Raw genomic sequence first — 23,076 nt, forward strand, 5'->3', positions numbered from 1 at the left:
CGTACTCTTAGGTGCTGGGTGATATGTACCCATACTGATATATCTCTGGACATATCAGTAAATCTCAATTCATTTGTCACTTGGTCTTGCTGTTGTTTTCATGTCAACTTACAGAAGCAAGTGAAGTACAGGAGAGCAATTTGCCTGTGTTCACATAGAAAGATGGCAGGAGAGGCACCCATCAGTGAATGAGTTACTCTCACAGGACTTAAAGTGGCTGGATACAGGGATTTCGAGCTTTTAGCACTGTGTGAAACACAGCTAGACAGCCAAGATGATCCAGGGACTCTGCATCCATTAGAAAGAACAAACTTTTATGGACTTCCCTGGTGATCCCATGGACGGAAGAGCCTGGTAGGCTGCAGTCCATGGGGTCGCTAGGAGTCGGACACGACTGAGCGTCTTCACTTTCACTTTTCACTTTCATGCATTGGAGAAGGAAATGGCAACCCACTCCAGTGTTCTTGCCTGGAGAATCCCAGGGACGGCGGAGCCTGGTGGGCTGCCATCTATGGGGTTGCACAGAGTCAGACACGACTGCAGCGACTTAGCAGGTGGTGATCTAGTGGTTAAGACTCTGCTTCTACTGCAGGGTGTGAGGGTTCGATCTCCGGTTGAGGAACTAAGATCCCACATGCCATGCAGCATGGTCCAAAAAAAAAAAAAATCAACAGCAATCATTTAGCGAGTCTCCAGTCCATACCCACCCCTGCATTCCCGATGACCCCCAAAAAGGAAAGCAATATTTGAGAAGAAATGACTTTGTTCTCACTCTTTGGATATTTAGAAAATGCTGGGGCTTCAAAGCCTTTCCCCAGACCCAGATGGAAAGGCTGGATGGAAAGTTCATTAGAAACTAGTAACATACTACCTAACATTATTTTTAATATATATTTTAATAATATACTAATACTATATAATAATTATATATACTAATACAGTATTACACTACTAATGTATACACATGTATTACATACATACATACACAGATATATACACACCCACGCAAATGCATTGGTCATCTTGGGTTTAGCTTTGAGTTCTTAAAAGGAAAAACACAGCCTAAGCATAAAGGGCTATAATTGGCTTCTTTTTATCCTAAGTTAATGACATTGCTTTATCAGCTTGGAGTGTGTGTGACTGACCTATTGGCCTTTCTCTGTCCAGTAATGAAAATATGTGCTTTGAAAATGTGTGTACATGGGCAACGGGAAAACTGGAAGGATAATTGTCATAATGATGGGGTAGTAAAACCAGGCCCTGATTTTCGTGACTATGGTCACTGCTCCTTCGACAACTGTCACCTTATAAGGAAAATGGTGGTGAAACATCCATTGAGAAGTTGAGAGGAGACCTTATCGTCTGTTGAAGAAAAATTGTGGTATCAGCTTTGGCTACGCTATGAGGGCCACAGTTGAGGATAAAAGAGGTATACATGTCTACCTTCCCAATGCCATCTGTGTTGTGCATCTTTAAAAGGGATGTGTTGGGAGTTATGCTGTGGTCCAGCGGTTAAGACTCATGCTTCCATTGCAAGGGGCATATGTTCGATCCCTGGTTGGGAAACAGATCCCACTGCTACTATGTGGTGTTGCAAAAAAAATTAAAATATGTACTGGTTAAATTGTTGAAGACCTAATACTCTGTAAGTATTCTAGAGGAACTTACTTTTTTTTTTTTGGCTTCCTTGGTGGTTCAGATGGTAAAGAATCTGCCTGCAATCAATCCCTGGGTTGGGAAGATTCCCCTGGAGAAGGGAATGGCAACCCACTCCAGTATTCTTGCCTGGAGAATTCCATAGACCGAAGAGCCTGGTGGGCTACAGTCCATGGGGAGTCAAATTACAAACTTCAGACAGTTTTTTTCTAAATAATTTTGAATGATCGCCTCCTAATTTATCTTTTGTAAGGGATATAGCATTCCGTACAAAACGTTTTTAAAGCTCAGTAACAGGCCTGAATGGTTATTAGCAATAAGAGATAATTACCGTGGAGAATCAACATGGAGAATCACATATTGCCTCCCGCTATTTTGGAAATCATATTGGGCAGGGAGGCACTGCTATTAAACCTCAAGGCTGTGCCTTTACCTGTAAAAGTCAGCTCCTCGTGGTGTCCTGGTCTGGAACCCAGACTGCCTGGTTTTTCTCCTTCAGTTCATTCTGTGTCACTGTGCAGCTCAAAAATGTGCTGAGGTCATGTGTGGTTAAGACAAGAATTTACCATAGTCATTTTCCCTCCTGACCTACCTATTATGAGACAGTCTACAGTGATTTGCAAACTTTGTTTTCTTTCAGAAGGCACAATGGGCCGCCATCTACTGGGCTCCTCTGAGGGTAGGGGAGTGGGAGAGCGGGAGGCGGGGAGTGGGCATGGAGTCCTGACCTCAGAGCGGGGCTGTGAGGTGGTGCCGTCCTGCAGGCACAATCCCTAGGGGCGCCTGAGGATGCAGCACTGGCTCCGGTCCAGGTACATTGGAGGCAGTCCTAGAAGTAAGAACATCCATCATGCTTAGTAAGATCTTAGGTTGTAACGGCTGCCTTGAGCCTGCAGACATTTTTCATTGCAACTCACAATCCTGAAGAAGCGCTCTTTCTGCCTCTGCAGCCGTATGTTTTTCCAGCTGGACCTCCCCCAGTCTTCCACTCTCAAGAAAGTTCTCATTCATTCAACCCAAGGGTGGCTCAATGGCTTTTCTGAGGACCACTGCAAGCATCGGCAGGAGTCCTGGCCACAGGGAAAAATCAAGCTACCTGAGCTTGGAGACAAAGCTCTCAACTCGGCAGTCTGTGTCTTCAGATGCTGTGCTTTCCTTACTCAATTTAAACTTGGAGAAAAGTAAATAAACACATTGAAATATGTGAAAAACATTCTTATTAGCATGCTTTTTTTTTTTCCTTCTGTGATTGAGACTTCCTCATCAAACCCAACAGTGGGAAAATGAAAGAACAGCTTTTGTCCACCCACTTATTTACTCTGATTAGCCAGTGACCTCTGGACCCTGTTTTCCATTGTTCATCTTCTATTCACCTGGGGAACTGGAGTTGTTTTTGCTTTTCCAGATGCTGTTTTTCAGATTGGTTGATACGATGGTTGGAGTTACAACTCTGATACCCTTTGGAGTTCTGGCCAAAGGGCCAAGGTTCACTTTTTCTAATTCTAACCAAGTCCCTGGGTCTTTGCGATTCAGACTTGGTTGCTGCCCTCTTGGTTATTTTTCCATGGAGTGAATTTAGGATTCAGTTCCTCATCCTCAAAAGCCCTAACTGGAAAGAAAATCGATCCCACATTCCCTGTGGAAAACTCCTTGCAAAAACCCACAGGGAATTGAGTTGTTATGTATAAAGCTCTTACTTTTATTGACATATTTATATTTAATTTACAATAGAAACTAAGCCCACTGCTTTAATAGTGTCCTCATTGCTTGCTGGTCAGTCTCTGACTACACTTCCCGTTGCCTCCCCACCATTCATTGCCCCTGCTCTGCACAACTGTTTTTTTCCAAGCCATCCCCTTGTTGGCATTTGTGTAGGTTTAAATCTTTTCGCATCACCTTCACACTACAAAATGTGCAAGAGCAAAAATGATGTCTCTGATAACATACAGAGGTCTTAGAACACCCCACACTAGCAGTATAAAATCCAAAATCCTGATAGCATTAGTTTGGGGAGACCAATTAAATTCAGGGATTGCTATGAAATTGTGCAATCTGAATCAGTATTTTTCAGAGCAGGCAAGAGAGAGCAATATTATGAGGAAATCACACTGATTTTCACTTTCTTTCTGGTTTGTTGGTTTCACAAAATGCTTAAATAAGAATATAATTATAATATTTCTAAATGGATTGTGCAACTGCTCTGAAGCTCGACAATACACCTCCCAACACTCACAATAATACAAGTGGCATATATCTGGTAGGTTACCCATTAAACGACTGTGACAGATTGTATTTCTGGTTAATTGTTAGTTCCTTACGACCTTAGACTTTGCCTGTGTATTTAATAACACCATCTGCTGCCTAGGGTAGCAATGCCACCTTTTAACATGAGGATTACTGTTCTTACTTCGTAAACAACCATGCTCCATCAGAGGTGCTGAAATTCTACCATAGAATTATTTAAATTATACTACCTATGGAAAGCTCAAAAAAAGAAACTTGACTTTCTTGCTTCTGCTGCCTTTATGGGCTTCTCCTAAAATGTCATAATTTATACACCATAATAAAAGCATAAAAAAGATTTACAAGTTGTATTCTTGGTCTCCAAAATGAAGTATTTTAAAAAGAACTCTGACTCTGTTGTGCCTGTCTTAGTCTATCTTCTTCCAGGCTAGCTTCTCACTGCATTATCTCTGGGAAATTTCCCAATAAAACAGATGATTAAAAAATAATTCCCACAGAACGAAATGAGATGACATCTTTTTTTAAAAATCATCACCCAAGACCATGCGTCTCTGTTCTGGGGCATGTTAAGAATCCTGCTGGTGTTCAAGAAATATGACAACTTCTGTTACCACATGGCCTATGATAGCATAAATATGGACGGGGTTTTCAGTGGTCTCCTTTGTTTGGGACCCACAGATGCCCCTGGGAAATGAACTCTTGGTGGTCAGAGTGAGGGAGTGGAGGGGTTCAGCGTGTCTACTTTAACTTAACCAGGCCCATGCTGTGCAGTACACTAATTTAGTGCAATTCTCCAATTCATGAATCAGAACTGCCTAAAAATAGAGGCTCTCTGGAATGGGAACTGCCTTGCATCTAACCTGATTCTCCTGCTGGCAGGAGAAACTGTATCTTTCTGAAGCAGAAGAAAGAAACACCATAGACTCGTTCATCCATTTATTTGTCCTTTAATCCACTGCTAGCCTTGATTCCAAAAGGAGCTGAGGGGAATGAAAATTATTGCTTAATTTTACTAGGGAAATGAAAAAAGGTGAAAACTTTTCCCCAGTTGCTATAATTTTTCATTCCTTAACAGGGTGACACTTTTAAACAGCAGGAGTGAGCTTTAGAGAATAAAGCATTCTAGGTTTTTAACTGATGCTGGGAAAGATGGAAGGCAAGAGAAGGGGACGACAGAGGATGAGATGGTTGGATAGTATCACCGACTCAATGGACACGAGTTTGAGCAAACTCGGGGAGATATGGAAGGACAGGGAAGCCTGGAGTGCTGTAGTCCATGGGTTTGCAAAGAGTTGGACACGACTTACTGACTGAACAAATGACAAGGCTCATAGAATTGATCACTATAAGCCCACCACTCACACAACCCACAACTTTATGCTAAAGTGTGGATACTTCACAGAGTACGAGTTTGTTGTTGTCTTTTAATTACTTGGAACGGGAGAGGTTGGCCTGAACACTCATCACATGAGAATAATCAAGAGGATGTCTGCCAACAGAAAACAATTTCAAAAGTACAGAATGTAGAATTCAGAGCCTAAACCACTTGGTAGCATCCCAAAAAGGCATGTCCTAACATGTTTTCAGTGTAAGAGAGCTTCAGCATTCCAGGCTTTTAAAAGAATGTCTCCTGTTACAGCTAAAGGGAGCTGCTTGTCCTTTTCCACACTCTGAATTCATGGAATCTGGAAGTCTGACTCTGGAACACTCATTTTCAAATAAATTGAGTCATCTTTATATGAAAACTAGAGAACTTGGCTTTTCTCGCCCCCGTTTTTGAAGAATAGTTGAAATGAAACAACCACCACATGTAAATGCTTCCCACCATCACATTTTAAAAAATTTTGCTGTTGTTGCTGCACTGGGTCCTTGTTGCTCTTCTCCAGCTTTCTCTAGTTGTGGTGCACAGGCTTCTCGTGGTGGTGGCTTCTCTTGTTGCGGAGCACAGGCTCTAGGTGTGCAGGGCTCAGTAGTTGTGGTACATGGGCTTAGTCGCTCCGTGGCACGTGGGATCTTCCCAGATCAGGGATCAAGCCCTTGCTCCCTGCACTGGCAGGCGAATTCCTATCCACTATACCACCAGGAAAGTCCCCACCACGATTTCTGAAATACACAGAACTGATGAAGCTTCATTAAGTTTTTTCATAATCAGAACCGAAGAAATGAAAGTTGTATAGAAAGCCACAGATGTAACATTTCACTATGGTTAACAAAAGCACAACAAATTTCAAAACATCAGAATTCCTAGAACTTACTCTCACAACATCCTTCATAAATTCAGTACATAGCCAGCAAAGAACCACACAGCTATTAAGCAGTGGGATCCTGGGTGAGAATACAAAAAAACCTCAAAACAAGTTTCCACATCCTGCTGACCTATTCAGCCAAATGCTGGTCAGTGTATGGAATTGCTGTCAGGTTTTGTTTTGTTTTGTTTTCCTTCTCTTTTTCTTCAACTGTGGCCCTCTTGAGTAATCTGAAAGGCTTGTGGTTAGTATACTGAGTTTTGCCCACCACATATATACATATATATCAGTCTCTTGTGGAAAGAAGTATTTTCTGTAAGCTTTGAGACATTTCAGTCGGGCATATTAATGCTGATACAGATGCTTTTCCACTGGCTAACTTAAACTAAGTATAGACTGTGGTTTAGACACTCCTAGCCTGGGATCTGAGCCCAGACCAAGCAGACATATTCTCAGATGATATGACGATCTGGTAGCCATTTAACCTCACAATTTTATCCGATGGCACAAAGCCCCCAGATGGTGGACAGGCACTTACAGTCATTTTTCTGCATTGTTTTGTGATTCCATATGAGTCAGAAGGATGTTGGGCTTGGGTTTGCCACATTCTCCTTGTTTCCATTACCCTCACCCACCATATGAAGGGTCAGAGCAGAAATGGTGTCAAGTTCAAAATTCCCTCTTCCAATCAAGAAAAACACAGACCCAGAGTGTTCCAGTGATCTGTCTCAGGTCCCAGGCCAGCTGTGTGAAGAGAACCGATGGTCCCACAGACATCTCCTGTGCAGATATGTGCTGCTGCTGCTGCTAAGTCGCTTCAGTCGTGTCCGACTCTGTGCGACCCCATAGACAAAAGCCCACCAGGCTCCCCCGTCCCTGGGATTCGCCAGGCAAGAACACTGGAGTGGGTTGCCATTTCCTTCTCCAGTGTGCAGATATGTACATGTATGTAAAAAAGAACCTGCGAAAGAAATAGAAATAGGAGGCAGCCCACCAGTGGGCTAAAGAAAGAACTGCAGTTTGGGAAACCTGAATTCTAGCTGTTGTTCGACTATATTCCTTCGTCTCAAGGCAAGTTCCTTACTGTGCTGGTACCTCAGTTCACCAAATCAGTAAACAGAAGCTGATGTCTTAGTCATCATTAAGGATAACGAATTGGTCTGCTAAGGCAAATATAGATAGGTAGGTAAGTAGATAGATAAATGGAAAGAAAGAATAAAAGCAGTCTGAAAAATGTTCACAATCTAGCTATTTCTTAAATGCTAAAAGATAACAGCCCCTAGGAAGTTCATAAGTGCTAGCTCCCAGGTATGTTTCAGAACCAACTTTATCACTCAGGAATTTGCTTAAACGGCTGAGGAGGCTTGCCAGCTAGCCCATCAAAGTTCATTTGTATTTGCATTTTAGCTGTCTGTGACAAGCTTTTTAGTAAACATGTTATATTTAGTCACTTTTAGGAAATCTATTTCTCTCTTTCCGTCCACCCGTGGTCTTTTGCTAGGGCTCAAACCCAGGCTATCTGCTCCCATGGATTTCATTTTCTTCTTCCTGGTATGAACTTCAGTTCTGAGTGTGAATCTGCATTCTCTCCATGGTTTTGCACTCCCCTTGCCAAAGAGGTATCACCACCATGTGGGCCCAGGAATGGATGTGGTGCCAACCCAGACTGGCATTCACTCCAATTAACAAATTACAGCCCACAGTTAGGCTTTTAAACTTTCCTTTCTTTTCTCCTTCTACAGGGAGTCAGTTCTCTGTCTCCTTTATACACAAAACTGACCAAAAAAAAAAAAAAAGTTAAAGTTTTCAAATGCTTATTGTTAATGTTTGCATCTCTGGATATCATTGGGCTATCAACTACATATATAATTGCTTTAAATAAAATTACTTTGTGTGTGTTTGCTAAACACATTAGATCAGGGCAAGTCAGTCACCAGAAACAGATTCTAGAAACCCCCATTGGTAGAGGTCAAATTTTCCTGTTGATTGGCATTCTTTTGTGAAATATATTTGCATCTTCTCAAGAGAAAGTCAATCTAGTTCATACTGGCTCCCTTCCATAAGAAATACAAGCAATAAAAATGAAACTTTATTTGATGAAATTCCATGAAACATCTGACTTCATGGTTTTTTCTCTTCAGTGCCTTGTAGCCCTATTGTTTTTACCTGTCTGCATGCAGAGTAGCCAGAATTGGTGTCCTATACGAGGAATTAAATGATTTCATGAGACTTCTCTTTTTGTTTTTAGGGAAATAGGGCATAAAGAGTTAGAGGTGCAGTATTCCAATTTGGTGAGTAACCAAACCATCTCCTCGCTCAACTAAATCCTAGAAATGAATTTTGTATCCAAACACCAACATCAATTTTTATCTATAGTTTATAAATTCTAAGTTTCACCAGCATAAAACGGTCTACCATTTAAGGAGTTCCATACTAGGCATGGCTTGGTGGCAAACTGACTCACCTCTACCGTATCTCTCTATCTGTTGTGACTGTTGACTTTTCTTTGGATCGCCTGTCCTATGAACTATACTAGAAGCTTGTTTCCTATAAATACGGGTATAGATACGCAAATCTTAACATTCTTTTTGTTAACACTCACAAATGTTAACATTCTTCTTCTAGGCCTCTAAACTGTGCATACACTTTATGTTAAATGCAAGATGTATATAGTATGTTCTAGACTATGAAAGTGTGTATTAGTCGTCCAGTTGTACCTGACTCTTTGTGACCCCATGGACTGTAGCCTGCCAGGCTCCTCGGTCCATGGAATTCTCCAGGCGAGAATACTGGAGTGGGTAGCCATCTTCCCAATCCAGGGATTGAACCCAGATCTCCTGCATTGCAGGCAGATTCTTTACCGTCTGAGTCACCCATTCTAGACTATATTGTTAGACAAAAATACTCACACCTGCATTTCAGTTCTGGCACTCATCTTTAATATTCCTGCAAGAAAATCACTTAATTTTTCACTATCTTAGGTTTTCAGCTTCTGAAAAAGGACATGAATAAAATTTAGACTCAAAATAACTTTTCTGAATGCCCATAGGAAAGCAATAATAAACATAAAGCTATCACAGAATAGCTTTCAGAATTGTAACATCTATTTTTTTCAGTCCCCTTATTCCTGAATGTGTATGTAGGAAAGTTACCTTTTTAAGTAGGCAAGCTAAATGAGAGAAAGTGTATTATTTTATTATTTTCAAACATTATCTTTGAGATTGGTTTGCTCTTTTGTCAGTGTCTTCCCCCTGTTATCTTTTAAAGGATTGCAGTGAGTGTCTTAAATAGAGGTTAAACCCGCATCCAGATATTATTCCAGAAAAGTGCATTTCATCATGCTCTTTCCAAAAAGTCAATAGGAGGGTTCTGGCATCAAATGGCTGTTGAATGCCTTCCAGTTCTCCTCCAAATTTCCTTGCAGACTGAGCGAGTGTGTGACCTCAACTTCTCCTTTATCTGTATTTTTCACTTAGCTCTTTAAATTCTGACACAGTCAGTAGTTAATCTACACCAAGGCCCAAAATTTTACTGTATGTCGGGAGTGTACCTATGTTTACACACAGGTTGGTGACTAACAGCTTCTGTGTGTATATGTGGATGATAGAGAGCTTCTGTGATTTCCTAGACCTTGCACAGAGAGTTTATCTCCTCCATATGCAGAAGTCTCTTTAGTATCTGAATGTTTTCTGCACACAGGGAAGGTAGGCTATAGGGAGGTCAAACAGAGGGAAAGTATTTCTAAAATAGCATATTTGCAATTTGAAAACCAGTAGGATTGTCTCATAAAATGCTATTGCTTAGAAGGAAGGTGCTCATATCTATTACAGAAGGTTCTTTTATGTCATGACTCTCCATAGTATGTGTTGATGTGTCATACAAACAAATATGCTCAAATATGTATTTATAACTTTTTCAAAGTGGAAAGCCTTGAATATCACACATGCTCTTCCAGTCTTAGGAAACTTCTGGCCAAGTACAAGGAGCCTAGGATGATAGCCACAAATATTCAGATGCCATATGGCTGCATTTTTTTTTTTTTTTTTACCTTCAAATATGCCAGGGTCAGAGTTTAAGAAGCTTTAGTATGGTTGAAACATCATGCTATTAATAGAAGCTGCCCTCTAAAGAATGAAGGCTGTGATTCCATGCGTGGATACAGGGTGACATGAAGGAACTCAGCAGTCCCTAGAAATACCACCTCCTGGACAGCACCCACCCATTCCTGGGGACAGGGGGTCATCGCTCTCCCACAGCTGTGTGTCCTCCAGGCAGAGTTCCATCAGGGTCGTCTGGGGAGAATCATTTCTTTACAATGCCCTGTCACCTGCCAGTACAGGGCTGTGGTGTGTTATCAAGAGCATCTCAACTGGAGTGAGCTCCAGGGTTCAGATTCAGATTTTAGATGTTTAATGCTCATGCAGGGGAAATCTGTGCAGGGACTGGATTTGTTCTACCCAACTGAGCTACTGCTTAGAACTGCTCTGTTTGGTTTACCTTTCAATTACTTCCCTTATGCCAGTTTTGGAGAGTAGCATACTGAATGGCTATCCTTTTGCTTCTAAACTGCAATTTTCTTTTTTTTTTTTTAAATGTTAGAAATTAGAGTTGGAAGACTGTTGCTCCATCTTGTCTCAGCAGGAGTGTTCCCCATAGAATATTCCTTAAGTTTTTAATACAAATTGCAGCATTTCAGCATTCTGCTAAAAAGCCAGCTTCAACCCACTGCCCCACCAACACTTCACCTGGCATCAGCCTGTCTGGCCACATAGGAACAGCCAACCTGGTAACCTTGACTTGGAGTAGCAGAGATGATCAGAGTTCTCTTTTGAGAAGATCTGGAGCCTTTTAAGCAAGAGGGCAGAGTCTACGTGACTAAAACATACCAACTTCCTCTTTCATAAGTCATCACATGATGAACTGCAATTACAATTCCTGCCTTGTCTCTGCGAATTGCAGACGCATTGCCTCACCCTAGAAACCCTGCTCCTGTGTGTGGAGGAGGCGGCTCTAACTGCTGCAGCAGCCGCTTTGGAAGGGTTCCAACTCCAGTCTGTGCCGGGAGGGCGGGCGGTGGGTGGAAGAGGAAAACAAAGCTCTGTTTACTTAGCATACATCGATAAAGCTGCTTCGGAGAGACATGAAAGGCCAGGCAGCATGAAAGACTTTAGATACAATATAAGGAATTGCTGCTCTGGACCCACGGCCAGCCTTAACCCCCTTGATTCCGGATCCTTTTATGGCAAGAGAAACCAGAACTAAAACAAACCTTTCCATCTTCCAGTGGGCATTTCGTTAGGGAAGTTACAACAACTTGAAGTTTCAACACTAAACTGGTAGTGTAAAATAAAAAGGAAATGCTCTTCATTTGGAGAAGAAAAGCTCTGTTCCATAAAAACCCTGACTTAGCACCCCCAAGGCAGAATTTGGAGCTCAGTGTTTCTATTTTGGGATAGAGCGACAGGCTGTCCCACGAGGATATTGCAGTGCCTGCCTGCTTGCAGGTAAATGAGTAAAATTAGGCCGTGGCTGTAACCCCGAGTTGTTTTCTTTTAATATTTCCACCCCAGCCTACTGAGGCCACTTCTTGGGGGTATTGAGATGGCTCATCTCTCTACAGCACAGAGCCTGGGTCTTATTCCCTTTGGTTAGTGCCCTAGTGGCTTAAGTTACACACTAGGAGAGGCTCTGGGTCTCCTAGGAGAGTGACAGGTCCTGAAAACGGTGCATGATAGCAGGGACCAGGTGTGGCCAAATCCACCAGTTGCTGGGGATCGGGGTCCTATCCTTCCAGCTAGAAAAGGGTGAGGCAGGACTGTAATTGCAGGGCAAGATCCGGGAGCAGACGGGGAGACCTTTATGGAGGCGCACCTTCTCTAGAAATCCCCACAAGACATTCAGGCTTTGCCTGCAAAAACATTTAGCTCTGGCATTACATTTTCTGTGCCATTTTCGAACAGGTTTTCTCATGTGCTTTAAGCAGCTCCCTCCACTGTTTCTCTAAGGGTGTTTTTCCTCTTCCCTGTGGTTAATTCTTTGAGGCAACCTGGCATTTTCAATAGCAACAACTAGAGAGAAACGTCAGCAGGATTTTTTTCTCTCTCCACCTACCAATCCAGTTGTAGGGAAGATAATATAATTAGTACCCTGTTCTTCCCACACTTAACCAGCTCATTCCAGTCTCAGGGAGAGAGGTGGGCCTGTTTTCCAACAAAGGAAGCTCGGGAGGCCGCCCTTCCAGAGCTGAAGTGTAAAGGTCCCAACTGAGAGTGACTAAGCCCGCGTCTATTAGTCAGAAAGACTAACGACCAGCCAAAAGTGATTTACCATAACACACGCCAGCTCCTCCTCCCGATAAAAGTGTGAAACTCAAGTGCTCAATTCAGTCTGGGCACAGCCTGTGGCTGCCAACGGTGGCAGAACGCGGCGAGACTGCCTGGCTCTGCACCCACATGTCGCCTTCGCGCCAGGCGGGTTTGCACCCACCTAAGCCCATCCTGGGCGGTGTGGTGGGCTCGAGGTCGGCCCTGCCCACCCAGCGGGGCCGGGAATGGCTGAGATCTGCCGGGTCCGCGCGACCCGCGGGCCAGCCTGCCGCTCACCCCCAAGCGCGCGCGGACCCCACCGCCGCTCGTGCCCGTGGCCCGCGCCACCTGGAGTCCAAGTTTGGCCCCGTGGACGGGGCCTGGAGGCCTAGAGTCGCCGGCGGGGGGGGTGGGGGGGGCGGAGCCTGCGCGGTGACGCGGCCTCTTTGGCCGCTGACCCCGGATCCCTGGAATGTGCATTCGTTCAATGGAGCCGCCAGTGCCAGCGGCGCCGAGTCACGTCTGCGCGGAGCGTGCGCACTCGGCGGCGGCGGCGCACGCGGCCCGCGGCCCCGCGCCCACGTCACGCGGCTGCCGCGCGAACCTGCGCCAGGCGGCCGGGACCCCCGCGCTGTAGCGAGGGCCGGCCGGGAGGGAGCGCGGGGTGCATCGCGCGGTGCTGCCGCTCCCTCCCGGAAGGGCTCCGAGAAGCGGCGGGTGGACTCGATCCTAGGCCTGAGAGCACGCCCTCTTTTAGTAAAACTTCAGGGGACCGGCGGCGCCTGTGTCCTCCCCAAGACCCATGCGAGTGTAAAAGCGCTTGCCGAAGAGTTCAAATAAAGCTCCTTAAAAGATGTTTAAAAACGGACAGAACCAAGTTACAAAGTGGCCTTGCTTTTCAAAACACGAGTTTTACACGGTTTGCTCTAAACGGATCTGGAGGGGAGGGAACTCGGCTCGAGTGGTCGAAGCAGCGGAGCGGGTGCAGGGAAACAAGCTGCGCCAGCCACGCGTTCACGTCGGGGACACAGGCCGCGGCGCGGACGGGAGGGCGGGCACAGAGGAGCCGGCTCTCCCGGCAGCGCCCGTTCTGCGGCGGGGGGAGGGGGAGGGCGAGGGCGCGGGGGAGGGCGGGCGCGCGCGCGAGGGGAGGGGGCCCGCGCAGGCGCCTTGCGAGGCTGTCGAAGAATCAAGTCTGTAGAAGTGGAGCGGCCGCGGCGGCAGCAGCAGCAGCGACGGCGGCGGCGGAGCTGAGGCGGGCTGGGCGCTGACGCGGGCGCTGGAGAGCGGCGACGCCAGGAGCTGTGAGAGAGCAGCGGAGCGACCCGGGGTCCGCGCCGCGTCCGAGCTCCGCGCCGCCCGGCCGCCGCCGCCGCCGCCGCCGCCCCGGCGCGGCATGCCCCGCCGCTCGGGCTGAGCCTGCCCCGGCGGCCGCCCCCCGCCCCCCGCCCCCCCAGCCTCCCCGCCCCCCGCCCCGCACTCCGCGCCAGCTGCCGCCGCGACCTGCTGCGCTCCCCCGCGTCCGCGCGGCCCGTCTTCGCCCCGGTCTGGAGGCCAGCCGCGGCTCCAGCCGAGCCCCCGCCGCCGCCGCCGCGCCCGCCGCGCCGCGCCGCCCCGCCGCCCGCCCGAGCCCGCGCCGGCCGGGGGGACGTGCTGCCGCGGCTGCAGCCCCTCGCCCCGCGCCCGCCGCCCCTCGTGCATCGGGGGCGCTGCGCGGGCGCCGAGCCTTCGCGGGCTTTGCCGCCGCCGCCGCCGCCTCTGCGGCCGCCGCCGCCGCTGGTGGGGGAGACGCGGGGTTGGGGGGGGAGGAGGGCGCGCGTGGTGCCGGCGGGTAGCGGCGGCGCCCCCTCCTCCTCCGCCTCCTCCTCCTCCTCCGGCGCCGCGGGCTCCTCGGACATGGCCGCGGCTGTGGCGGTGGCCGCCGCGTCTCGGCGGCAGTCGTGCTACCTGTGTGACCTGCCCCGCATGCCCTGGGCCATGATCTGGGACTTCACCGAGCCCGTGTGCCGCGGCTGCGTCAACTACGAGGGCGCCGACCGCGTCGAGTTCGTCATCGAGACGGCGCGGCAGCTCAAGCGGGCGCACGGCTGCTTCCCGGAGGGCCGCTCCCCGCCCGGCGCCGCGGCCCCGGCCGCCGCTAAGCCGCCGCCGCTCTCGGCCAAGGACCTTCTCCTGCAGCAGCAGCAGCAGCTCGGCCACGGCGGCCCTGAGGCCGCCCCGCGCGCTCCTCAGGCCTTGGAGCGCTACCCTCTGGCGGCCGCCGCAGCCGAGCGGCCCCCGCGCCTGGGCTCCGACTTCGGCGGCAGCCGCCCGGCCGCCGCCCTGGCCCAGCCGCCGACGCCGCAGCCGCCGCCTGTGAACGGCATCCTGGTGCCCAACGGTTTCTCCAAGCTGGAGGAGCCGCCGGAGCTGAACCGCCAGAGCCCGAACCCGCGGCGCGGCCACGCCGTGCCGCCCACCCTGGTGCCGCTCATGAACGGCTCGGCCACACCGCTGCCCGCCGCGCTTGGCCTGGGCGGCCGTGCCGCCGCCTCGCTGGCCGCCGTGTCCGGGGCCGCGGCCGCCGGCCTGGGCTCGGCGCAGCCCGCCGAGATGGGCGCCCACAAGCGGCCGGCGTCCGTGTCGAGCAGCGCGGCCGCGGAGCACGAGCAGCGCGAGGCGGTGGCCAAGGAGAAGCAGCCGCCGGCGGCCTCGCACCGCGGCCCGGCCGACAGCTTGTCCACCGCGGCCGGGGCGGCCGAGCTGGGCAGCGAGGGCGCAGGCAAAGGCCGCGGGCCGGGCGAGCAGGACTGGGTCAACCGGCCCAAGACCGTGCGAGACACGCTGCTGGCGCTGCACCAGCACGGCCACTCGGCGCCGTTCGAGAGCAAGTTTAAGAAGGAGCCGGCCCTGACTGCAGGCAGGTTGTTGGGTTTCGAGGCCAACGGGGCCAACGGGTCTAAAGCAGGTAGGGGCGGCTGTGGAGTGAGGGGGTTTAGGGGCGAAGCGGGGCCTGAGAGCCGAGGAGGGGGTGCTCTTCCTATTGGCCGTTCTCCCCCGGCCCAGAAATAGCAAACATCCAACTTCCTGATCTGCTCGAGGCGGAACCAGTGCTTAGTGGCAACGTGTTCCTCTGCTGAAGCAGCATAACAGAGATGAGTCAGATGGACCGATAGGCAGCGACACAGGGCTTTCCTTTCCCAGCACATTCCTGGATGCGAGCATGAGGGCACCAATCACCTTTTAACCTGAGGGTGGGGAGTGGGGGACTGGGGGGCGTTAACTCTCATGTGCACAGGGCAGCCTGGGTACTTGCAGGCCTGTGGAAGAACAGGCAGTGCTTTCCGTGCCTTTTTTTTTTTTTTTTAACTGCTAGACTGCCTCAGAGCCTTCTCAGTCTAAGTGGTTTAAGTTGCACGTGCTCTTGAAACTTGGTTTTTCTGTACCAACTTTGGAGAATAGAAATTCTTCAGAGGGTTGCCTTGTGTGTTAGTGAAAGAAAGATCCTTTTTAGTGCACGTTCATTTATTCCTTTTTTTCCCCTTTTCTGTCTTTGTTCTTCCAGTTGCAAGAACAGCAAGGAAAAGGAAGCCTTCTCCTGAGCCAGAAGGTGAAGTTGGGCCCCCTAAGATCAATGGAGAGGCCCAGCCGTGGCTGTCTACATCCACAGAAGGGCTCAAGATCCCCATTACTCCTACATCCTCTTTTGTGTCGCCACCACCACCCACTGCCTCACCTCATTCCAACCGGACCACACCGCCTGAAGCGGCCCAGAACGGCCAGTCCCCCATGGCAGCCCTGATCTTAGTAGCAGACAATGCAGGGGGCAGTCATGCCTCGAAAGATGCCAACCAGGTGCACTCCACCACCAGACGGAACAGCAGCAGTCCACCCTCTCCGTCCTCTATGAACCAAAGAAGGCTGGGCCCCCGAGAGGTGGGGGGCCAAGGGGCAGGCGGCGCCGGAGGACTGGAGCCAGTGCACCCCGCCAGCCTCCCGGACTCCTCTCTGGCCGCCAGCGCCCCACTGTGCTGCACCCTCTGCCATGAGCGGCTGGAGGACACCCACTTTGTGCAGTGCCCTTCTGTTCCTTCGCACAAGTTCTGCTTCCCCTGCTCCAGACAAAGCATCAAACAGCAGGGAGCTAGTGGAGAGGTCTATTGTCCCAGTGGGGAAAAATGCCCTCTTGTGGGCTCCAATGTCCCCTGGGCCTTCATGCAAGGGGAGATTGCAACCATCCTTGCTGGAGATGTGAAAGTGAAAAAAGAGAGAGACTCGTGACTTTCCGGTTTCAGAAAAGCCCAATGATTAATCTTAACTAAAACTGCTTGAATTGTATATATATCTCCACATATATATATATCCAAGACAAGGGAAATGTAGACTTCATAAACATGGCTGTATAATTTTGATTTTTTTGAATACATGTGTTTCTATTTTTTTTTTGACGACAAAAGGTATGTACTTATAAAAGCATTTTCTTCTTTTGTTAACGTTATTAGCATATCTTTGTGCTTTATTATCCTGGTGACAGTTACCGTTCAATGTAGGCTGTGACTTGCGCTGCTTTTTTAGAGCACTTGGCAAAGCAGAAACGCTTCTAGCTGTATTTGTATGCACTTATTTTAAAAAGAAAAAAAAAAGCCAAATACATTTTCTGACATTGTAAGATTGCCTTACTGTCTGTTGTTATTTACTGCTGGCCCCTTTCTCAGGCTGGAGGCCAATTGGTGGAGAAGGAAAGGAAATGAGGAAAGGGGCAGTGTTGTGAAGTGGGCATGCCACTGAGAAATGTCACCAAGTTCCCCCCAAACATTGCCCTTTTAGAGTAACAGGAAATCGATTGTGAATCTTTCTCGATTTTGTTCTTAAAGTTCAGTTGTTAGGTTATTGATGACTGCCTGAGAGTTGCTGCTGAGAGATTTTCAGGACTGTGTGGGGGGTTTATTTGGGGGGGGGGGTGATTTTTTTTTTTTAAGGCAGAGTTGACCACTGTTCACTGCCCATGTGATCAGTTGTAAGATGACAATGCTGCATGCTAGTTGGTTACATAATACACAATCCAGTGACTCAAGACAGTGATAACGGTTGTCGGTGGGGACAAGATGGCACTGCCATCTTTGCATGGAGCCTGCCTCTGCAGCGCCACTTTGAAACCCCCTGGAGCTCTGTCTGTCGTTGCTGTGGTCGTTTCCTTTGAAAAGAATTGAAAAGAAGTTACAGTCCAGGTGAACTGGAGATTGTGGGATTGGTTTCGTTTCCGTTTTGTGTTTTGTCGTTTTATCATTTACCTGTAGCGCTATTGCTGTCGATGTGATCACCTGCACCCTGTTCCTAGTGAGTGCTAAATACAGTATGGTACAATGACAGTATCAGCGTAGGGTGCTGCCAGGACTGCCCGTGGGCATATCGGTGACAGCCCAGATGGGGGTGGAGGAAACCTGTAATTTCTTTCTCACATGTGTTTGAAATACCAAGTGAATAATACTGTTCTTCTGGACAAAAAATGATAAACTAGCGAAAATTAAAGAGTTTTACATGATAGGCCCCACCTCTCAAACTATTTTTAGAAGCCTTTTGTAAACTAATTTCTTTTGATCACTATTTTGCATCAGTAAAATGATTTTTTTAAACCAATAAATCATCAGTTATTAGAAATAGTTGTCTCACAGTGATACTGGTTTTTCTTTTGTGCTGTTATGATTTAACATTGACAGGAACACTACTTTAAATCCTTTTCTGTTCAGGCGTTTGTAACTTGGCCCTATCATTAGGCTGAATCATGGCTTCGAGGTCTACAACTTCTGTGTATGGTTCACAACCCAGCTTTTAATTTGAAAATACAGATTGTTACCCACTTTGGATTAACTTTTTCAGTTGTGTTTTTGTCTTTCTTTTTTAAATTGCTCAAATATTTTTTAATGGTCGAGTTATTAACACTTGAAAATCAGATACTGCACCAAAAACAGTATTTTTTTCATGGTGTTTTTAATAAGTGCACCTATTATTAATGCTGTGCAAATTCATGTTACCGGTCATTGTTATATTGCAAACAGACTTGCATGATTAACCAGTTTGTTGTTACACTTTTTTAAAAAAATTGGAATATCTATGACTCAGATCTGACTGGTTTCTCTTATGTAAATGCACACATGCAGAAACACAGTCGATTTTACATGCCCATAAAGACATTTGTAAAGAATTCAATTTATTATGGTCTGTTGTATAAATGTGTATCTAGGCACTTTACTATAAACTGGAGTTTGACCTCATAGACGTTACAAGTTGATCAGTCATTTGACCTAATTTGTGGTAGCTATCTGTATGTTTTGCGATCTTTATACAGATAAGCTTTCCAAAAGATTAATAAAGAACCATCCTGCTGTTTTGAATAAGTCTCTCCAGCTGTGGAAAAGACAACCTATGGTTTCTCTGCGCTGGTGTTCAAGAGGGAGAATTTAAACAGCTTTAAAGGGCTGCATGTTGAGTTTATTCCTATTAAAAAAGAGTCTGACTGGCCCTTGGGTGGCCTTATAGAAGGCTTGCAGCTGGGAAAGTGTTGGTCTGGGTTATTTCTCTGGCATTCTCTGAAGTGAAAAAGTTAGCACTGGGACATGGGTTTGATTCTTTGTTGTACTGATGACAGTGCAGAGATTCTCCACAGCTGGATAAAGATGTCAGAAAGCTACTTACTGTACGTGGGCAGTATCAGATTTCAAATCCTAATATTTCAGCTGTGCTTTTAATACTCAAAATATTAGGGGATGGGGTGTTGAAGCTTTCCCCTTTTTTGCTTTAACAATTTATAGAATTTAACAGATGTACTGTCTTTCATGTGGCCTCACATTAAAAGTTATAAGAACGTACACATGGTTTACAACTTTATTACTAGATACCTTTCCTTGGCCACCAAGTATTTTAAAAGTGTGCCACCTTTTAACCTTTACTTTTTTTTTAAGTTGAAGGTGATACTTTTTCTATATATGATGAAACTCATGTCAACTAAAGTGAGTGTAATCTCAGATATCAACATTATTTTAAAATCACGCTATGGAAATATCACCTGCATTCTGTCATTTGTCAGATTTACAGTACTTTTTTTTTTCTTTAACTTTTAGCATTAAATAAAAATAAAATTGGGAGCACTGAACATTTTCTGAGGCCTTTTTTAATTGTTTAAAGTAAGCTTAGAGTGGCTCTTGTTTTAATCACCAGTGGCAATGTGACCAGAGGATGTGTGGGTTTGGGGTTGGGGTTTGACTGAACCAGCAGGAGAAAGGGAGGAGATAAAAGACATGGAACAAAAAGGCAACTGATGGAAGGCGGAAGAAAGCGCTAGGGACTGGGGAAAGGGCAACTGGATAGAGGAAGCAGATAAAGAGAAGAGCTGAACAAAGTACAGCCAGAAAAGCACGTGTTTACTTTTCAGCTTGCAGTTCAGCCAGCCATCCTGCAATAGTAGATTGGAAAGAGAAGATAGTGACGACATTGAAAAGATTGTCAAGACATGGAGTTGCTCGCTGGGAAGCAGTGGAAGAAAACAGCGATGTTGGGCCAGAGAAAATTCACTGCAGACGAAAGAAAAAAGCCTACCTTTTGGAAAGCTTTAGAATAAAGTCACGAGCCAAAGCCATGTGTGAGCTTTATTGATGCTCTGAAACCTAAATTTATAAATGGAGATAAAAGGTGGAAAGCACTGAGATAAAGATATTTTTAACAAACTCCTGTCTACTATCACATAGTAAGAAATTTCCTAGATGTTTGCAGCTTTTACTCATTGATTAATGGCTTGGCAGACTTCTCTACAAAAGGAACTTGTGAAACTTACTACAGTGTTTAAGATCAGGTACACGTAGACTTACTATATGTTTTAAATTAAACAGCAACAGTTAATGCATAGTTAGAGGTGGCCCAGTAACTTCGGGAGTCCATGACTGTATATGCATTTTAATGAATTTTTAATTAGCCTATTTAAGGGCATTTTAAAGAAACAGTATCCTTAATAAGTTATTTCTAGATTATAATACACAATGTGAAGTTCCATTTAATAAGCTTAAAAGAACTGCTAAACTATTAAGTCTTAAAGGTGCTAAATTTTATTTTCAGTGAAACTGAAATTAGTGCAGCTTGCAGAAGTCATTTTTATGATCTGTAAAGCGCCTCCCAAAGTAAACTGGGATGATTGCATTGTTTCCAGTTTTTTTAAAAAAACACCAATCTGACCCCTTGATGTGGCAGATATCTTTGTTTATTCCCCAAAGCTGGGAAAAAATTGAAGGGAAAACATGGAGCTCCTTTTAATTCCTAGACTTTTTAAGTCCCCCCATTACTCAAAGTTGTTTTACATATGATTTATAGATGGTTTTATTTGGTTAGTGAAGAGTAGAATGTTTCTCTTCCTGATTCCAAAGTGTATACGTGGAATCATTCAGAAAAATGTTCAGTCGTGTGTAGCCACTGGAAGTACTGAGTCACCCTTATTTGCTTGCCTTTTCTTCCTAGGGAACAGTGAGAGGACACGCCTTTCCTCTGTCACAGACCAAGGGCAGAGGCACCAATGAATGGAATACAGATTTACCTACTTCATCATCTGGGGTTCTAGAAATGGGGGTGTGGGGGTGGTGAGGTGGGAGTGGGGATGTTGTTTAACTCCTTCAGTGCCACTGCTTAGGCCTCTGACAGCAATAGTATTGATTACAATACAACTGGTTACAATTCAATAAAAATTATGGGTGTAACTTCTCAGATTGTCAACTATCTAGATCTTTTGCTGCAGTTTCTGTTAATAGCCTGCATTTTCCTCAAATGTTAGGAACCCCACACAGGCATTTAAAAGGCACAAAAATACACAAAAAATCAATTGGTAAATTACTTACGGAGTTGGAAGATAGACAATGACTGGATTTATGGATTATATGTGGCTTTCTCTTACTAATCCTCAGATAAGACCATAATTAGGGATAGCCACACTATCCCAGTTTACCATTAACAGAATCATTTATACTCAATTTAATGGTGAAGTTTAATTCATCAGTGTTACTTGTTCCTTCCCAATGTCAATACAACTTAAAGTGCTTGATTTAATTTGAGGTATAACTTTTTTAAAAAAAATTATAGAATACGAAATCTACAGATGTAGATGTCACTGGTCTTTATCACAGGATATTGCGCACTTCTCTGAGGGGCTGAGCAGCACCAATCCATGCAAGTTACAATAAAGGTACTTCAGGGCAAAAGTATACTGTAGGCAAATCATCTGGACATTGGGTCTAAAAGCTGTTCTTTTAATCTGAAAAACAATGGGAGTAAATTCTCCTCAATAGAACAATCCTATTAGAATGGCATGAACAGTTTCTACTATAATAAAAACTTGAACTGCTTTAAAAAGAAAATGTAGAATAGCCCTTTAAAACTCAAAACCGTAGTGTAGGAACTCTTCAGTGCACGTAAAATTTATCACGAAAGTCATCCTTGAAAATCCTTTTAGGAGATGATTTTTCTCCTAGGTCAGACAAGGTCTGGAGACTAGACTACAGGATTCCTAGTTTCAATTGCAAGCATCAGTGTACTGGTTGATCTCATCCTTTGAATAGACTTTGGAAGCTAGATCGCATAATCTAAAGAGTCTTCTGCAGTAATTAGACAGAAGCTCTTGATACTGAGATAATACATCCTGAATAGAGTAATATGTCACATTTCAATGTTTCTAAATATAGTTTATATTTGGGGGGAAATGAACTGTTATATAATCTGTAGATCTCACTACTTATCACTTTTACTTACCAATTGCTATTTCATTCTTTGTATCATTACCATCTGGTAAAGTTGAGATGCCCATGAAGGGACTGCGGCATCTTGTGCAACACAAGTCACATTTTGCTGTGTACTCAGGTAGCAACTTTAGCAGACAAATATTTGAGTCGTATATTTCTCTGCCATTTAGAAAACAGTTTTCCTGTGACAGTGCAAGCAGAATATTTTGCACTGTAAATGTGGCGATCTCGCCAAGAAAAACAAAAATCCTGAAACATTTCCCCGGAGCGAAGGGCCTAAATTTATTTTAATGTATGGAAAGAGTTTTTGTAACTCAAATTACTTTTATTTTTAACTCAAATTATTTTTAAGCTCAAAATCACTGAGCTTTATTTTCCTTTATCGTAGGATTTTAAAATATTAAACCGTACCAGTGAGAGTTGTGCAGAGAAGTGAAACGTAGGAGTAAGGATTGTCTAGGACTTGAATAAATCAGCATTTCTTTACACACAGCCTTGGCCTTGGGCCCTTCATGTTCTCTACAGCGTGAGAGAGCTGCAAAGTAGAGAGAGGCTGCTGCATGCCTTAACCCAAGTTGTTACTCCAGCCTCCAAACAGCAATTTGATTAGCTTTTTTTCGGTGATAAAAGATAAAGATTTATTGTAACTCACATCCAATTGAAATCAGAATTTCACAGGAGGGTCACAGTCATTAGGGAAGTTTTGGAATACTATTGTCTTAACAAGCACCATATGGGCTGTCGCTGTTATTATTTAACACCTATTAAGGAGGCACATCACTCTAGGCTTTAAACAGCTGAGAGGCCATAGCCCCCACCGTCCTTGGAGCTTCCAGTCGATGCCGCAGGTAGGGTGCGTGTTTTCTGGACGAA

At 45.8% G+C, this 23,076-nt stretch overlaps 1 protein-coding gene across 4 annotated transcripts; it reads left to right on the top strand.

Annotated features, from left to right (window-relative positions):
- Positions 1-14,240: 14,240 nt before the first annotated feature.
- On the top strand, positions 14,241-21,019 carry IRF2BP2 (interferon regulatory factor 2 binding protein 2). Of its 4 annotated transcripts, XR_008199342.1 has the most exons (4): positions 14,241-15,398; positions 15,996-16,887; positions 19,860-20,276; positions 20,933-21,019. XR_008199342.1 is itself a non-coding variant. In XM_052639669.1 (2 exons), exons 1-2 carry the CDS (start codon positions 14,348-14,350, stop codon positions 16,709-16,711), a joined length of 1,767 nt encoding a protein of 588 aa, XP_052495629.1. In that variant the 5' UTR covers positions 14,241-14,347; the 3' UTR covers positions 16,712-17,099. The 4 variants fall into 4 exon arrangements, 2 of the variants coding, with proteins under 2 accessions (XP_052495629.1, XP_052495630.1); XR_008199343.1 differs by lacking the exon at positions 19,860-20,276 and having other exon boundaries at positions 20,933-20,998; XM_052639669.1 differs by lacking the exons at positions 19,860-20,276; positions 20,933-21,019 and having other exon boundaries at positions 15,996-17,099.
- The last annotated feature ends 2,057 nt before the right edge of the window (positions 21,020-23,076 follow it).

The sequence above is a fragment of the Budorcas taxicolor genome, chromosome 5 (assembly GCF_023091745.1).
Source record: "Budorcas taxicolor isolate Tak-1 chromosome 5, Takin1.1, whole genome shotgun sequence".
NCBI lineage: Eukaryota > Metazoa > Chordata > Mammalia > Artiodactyla > Bovidae > Budorcas > Budorcas taxicolor.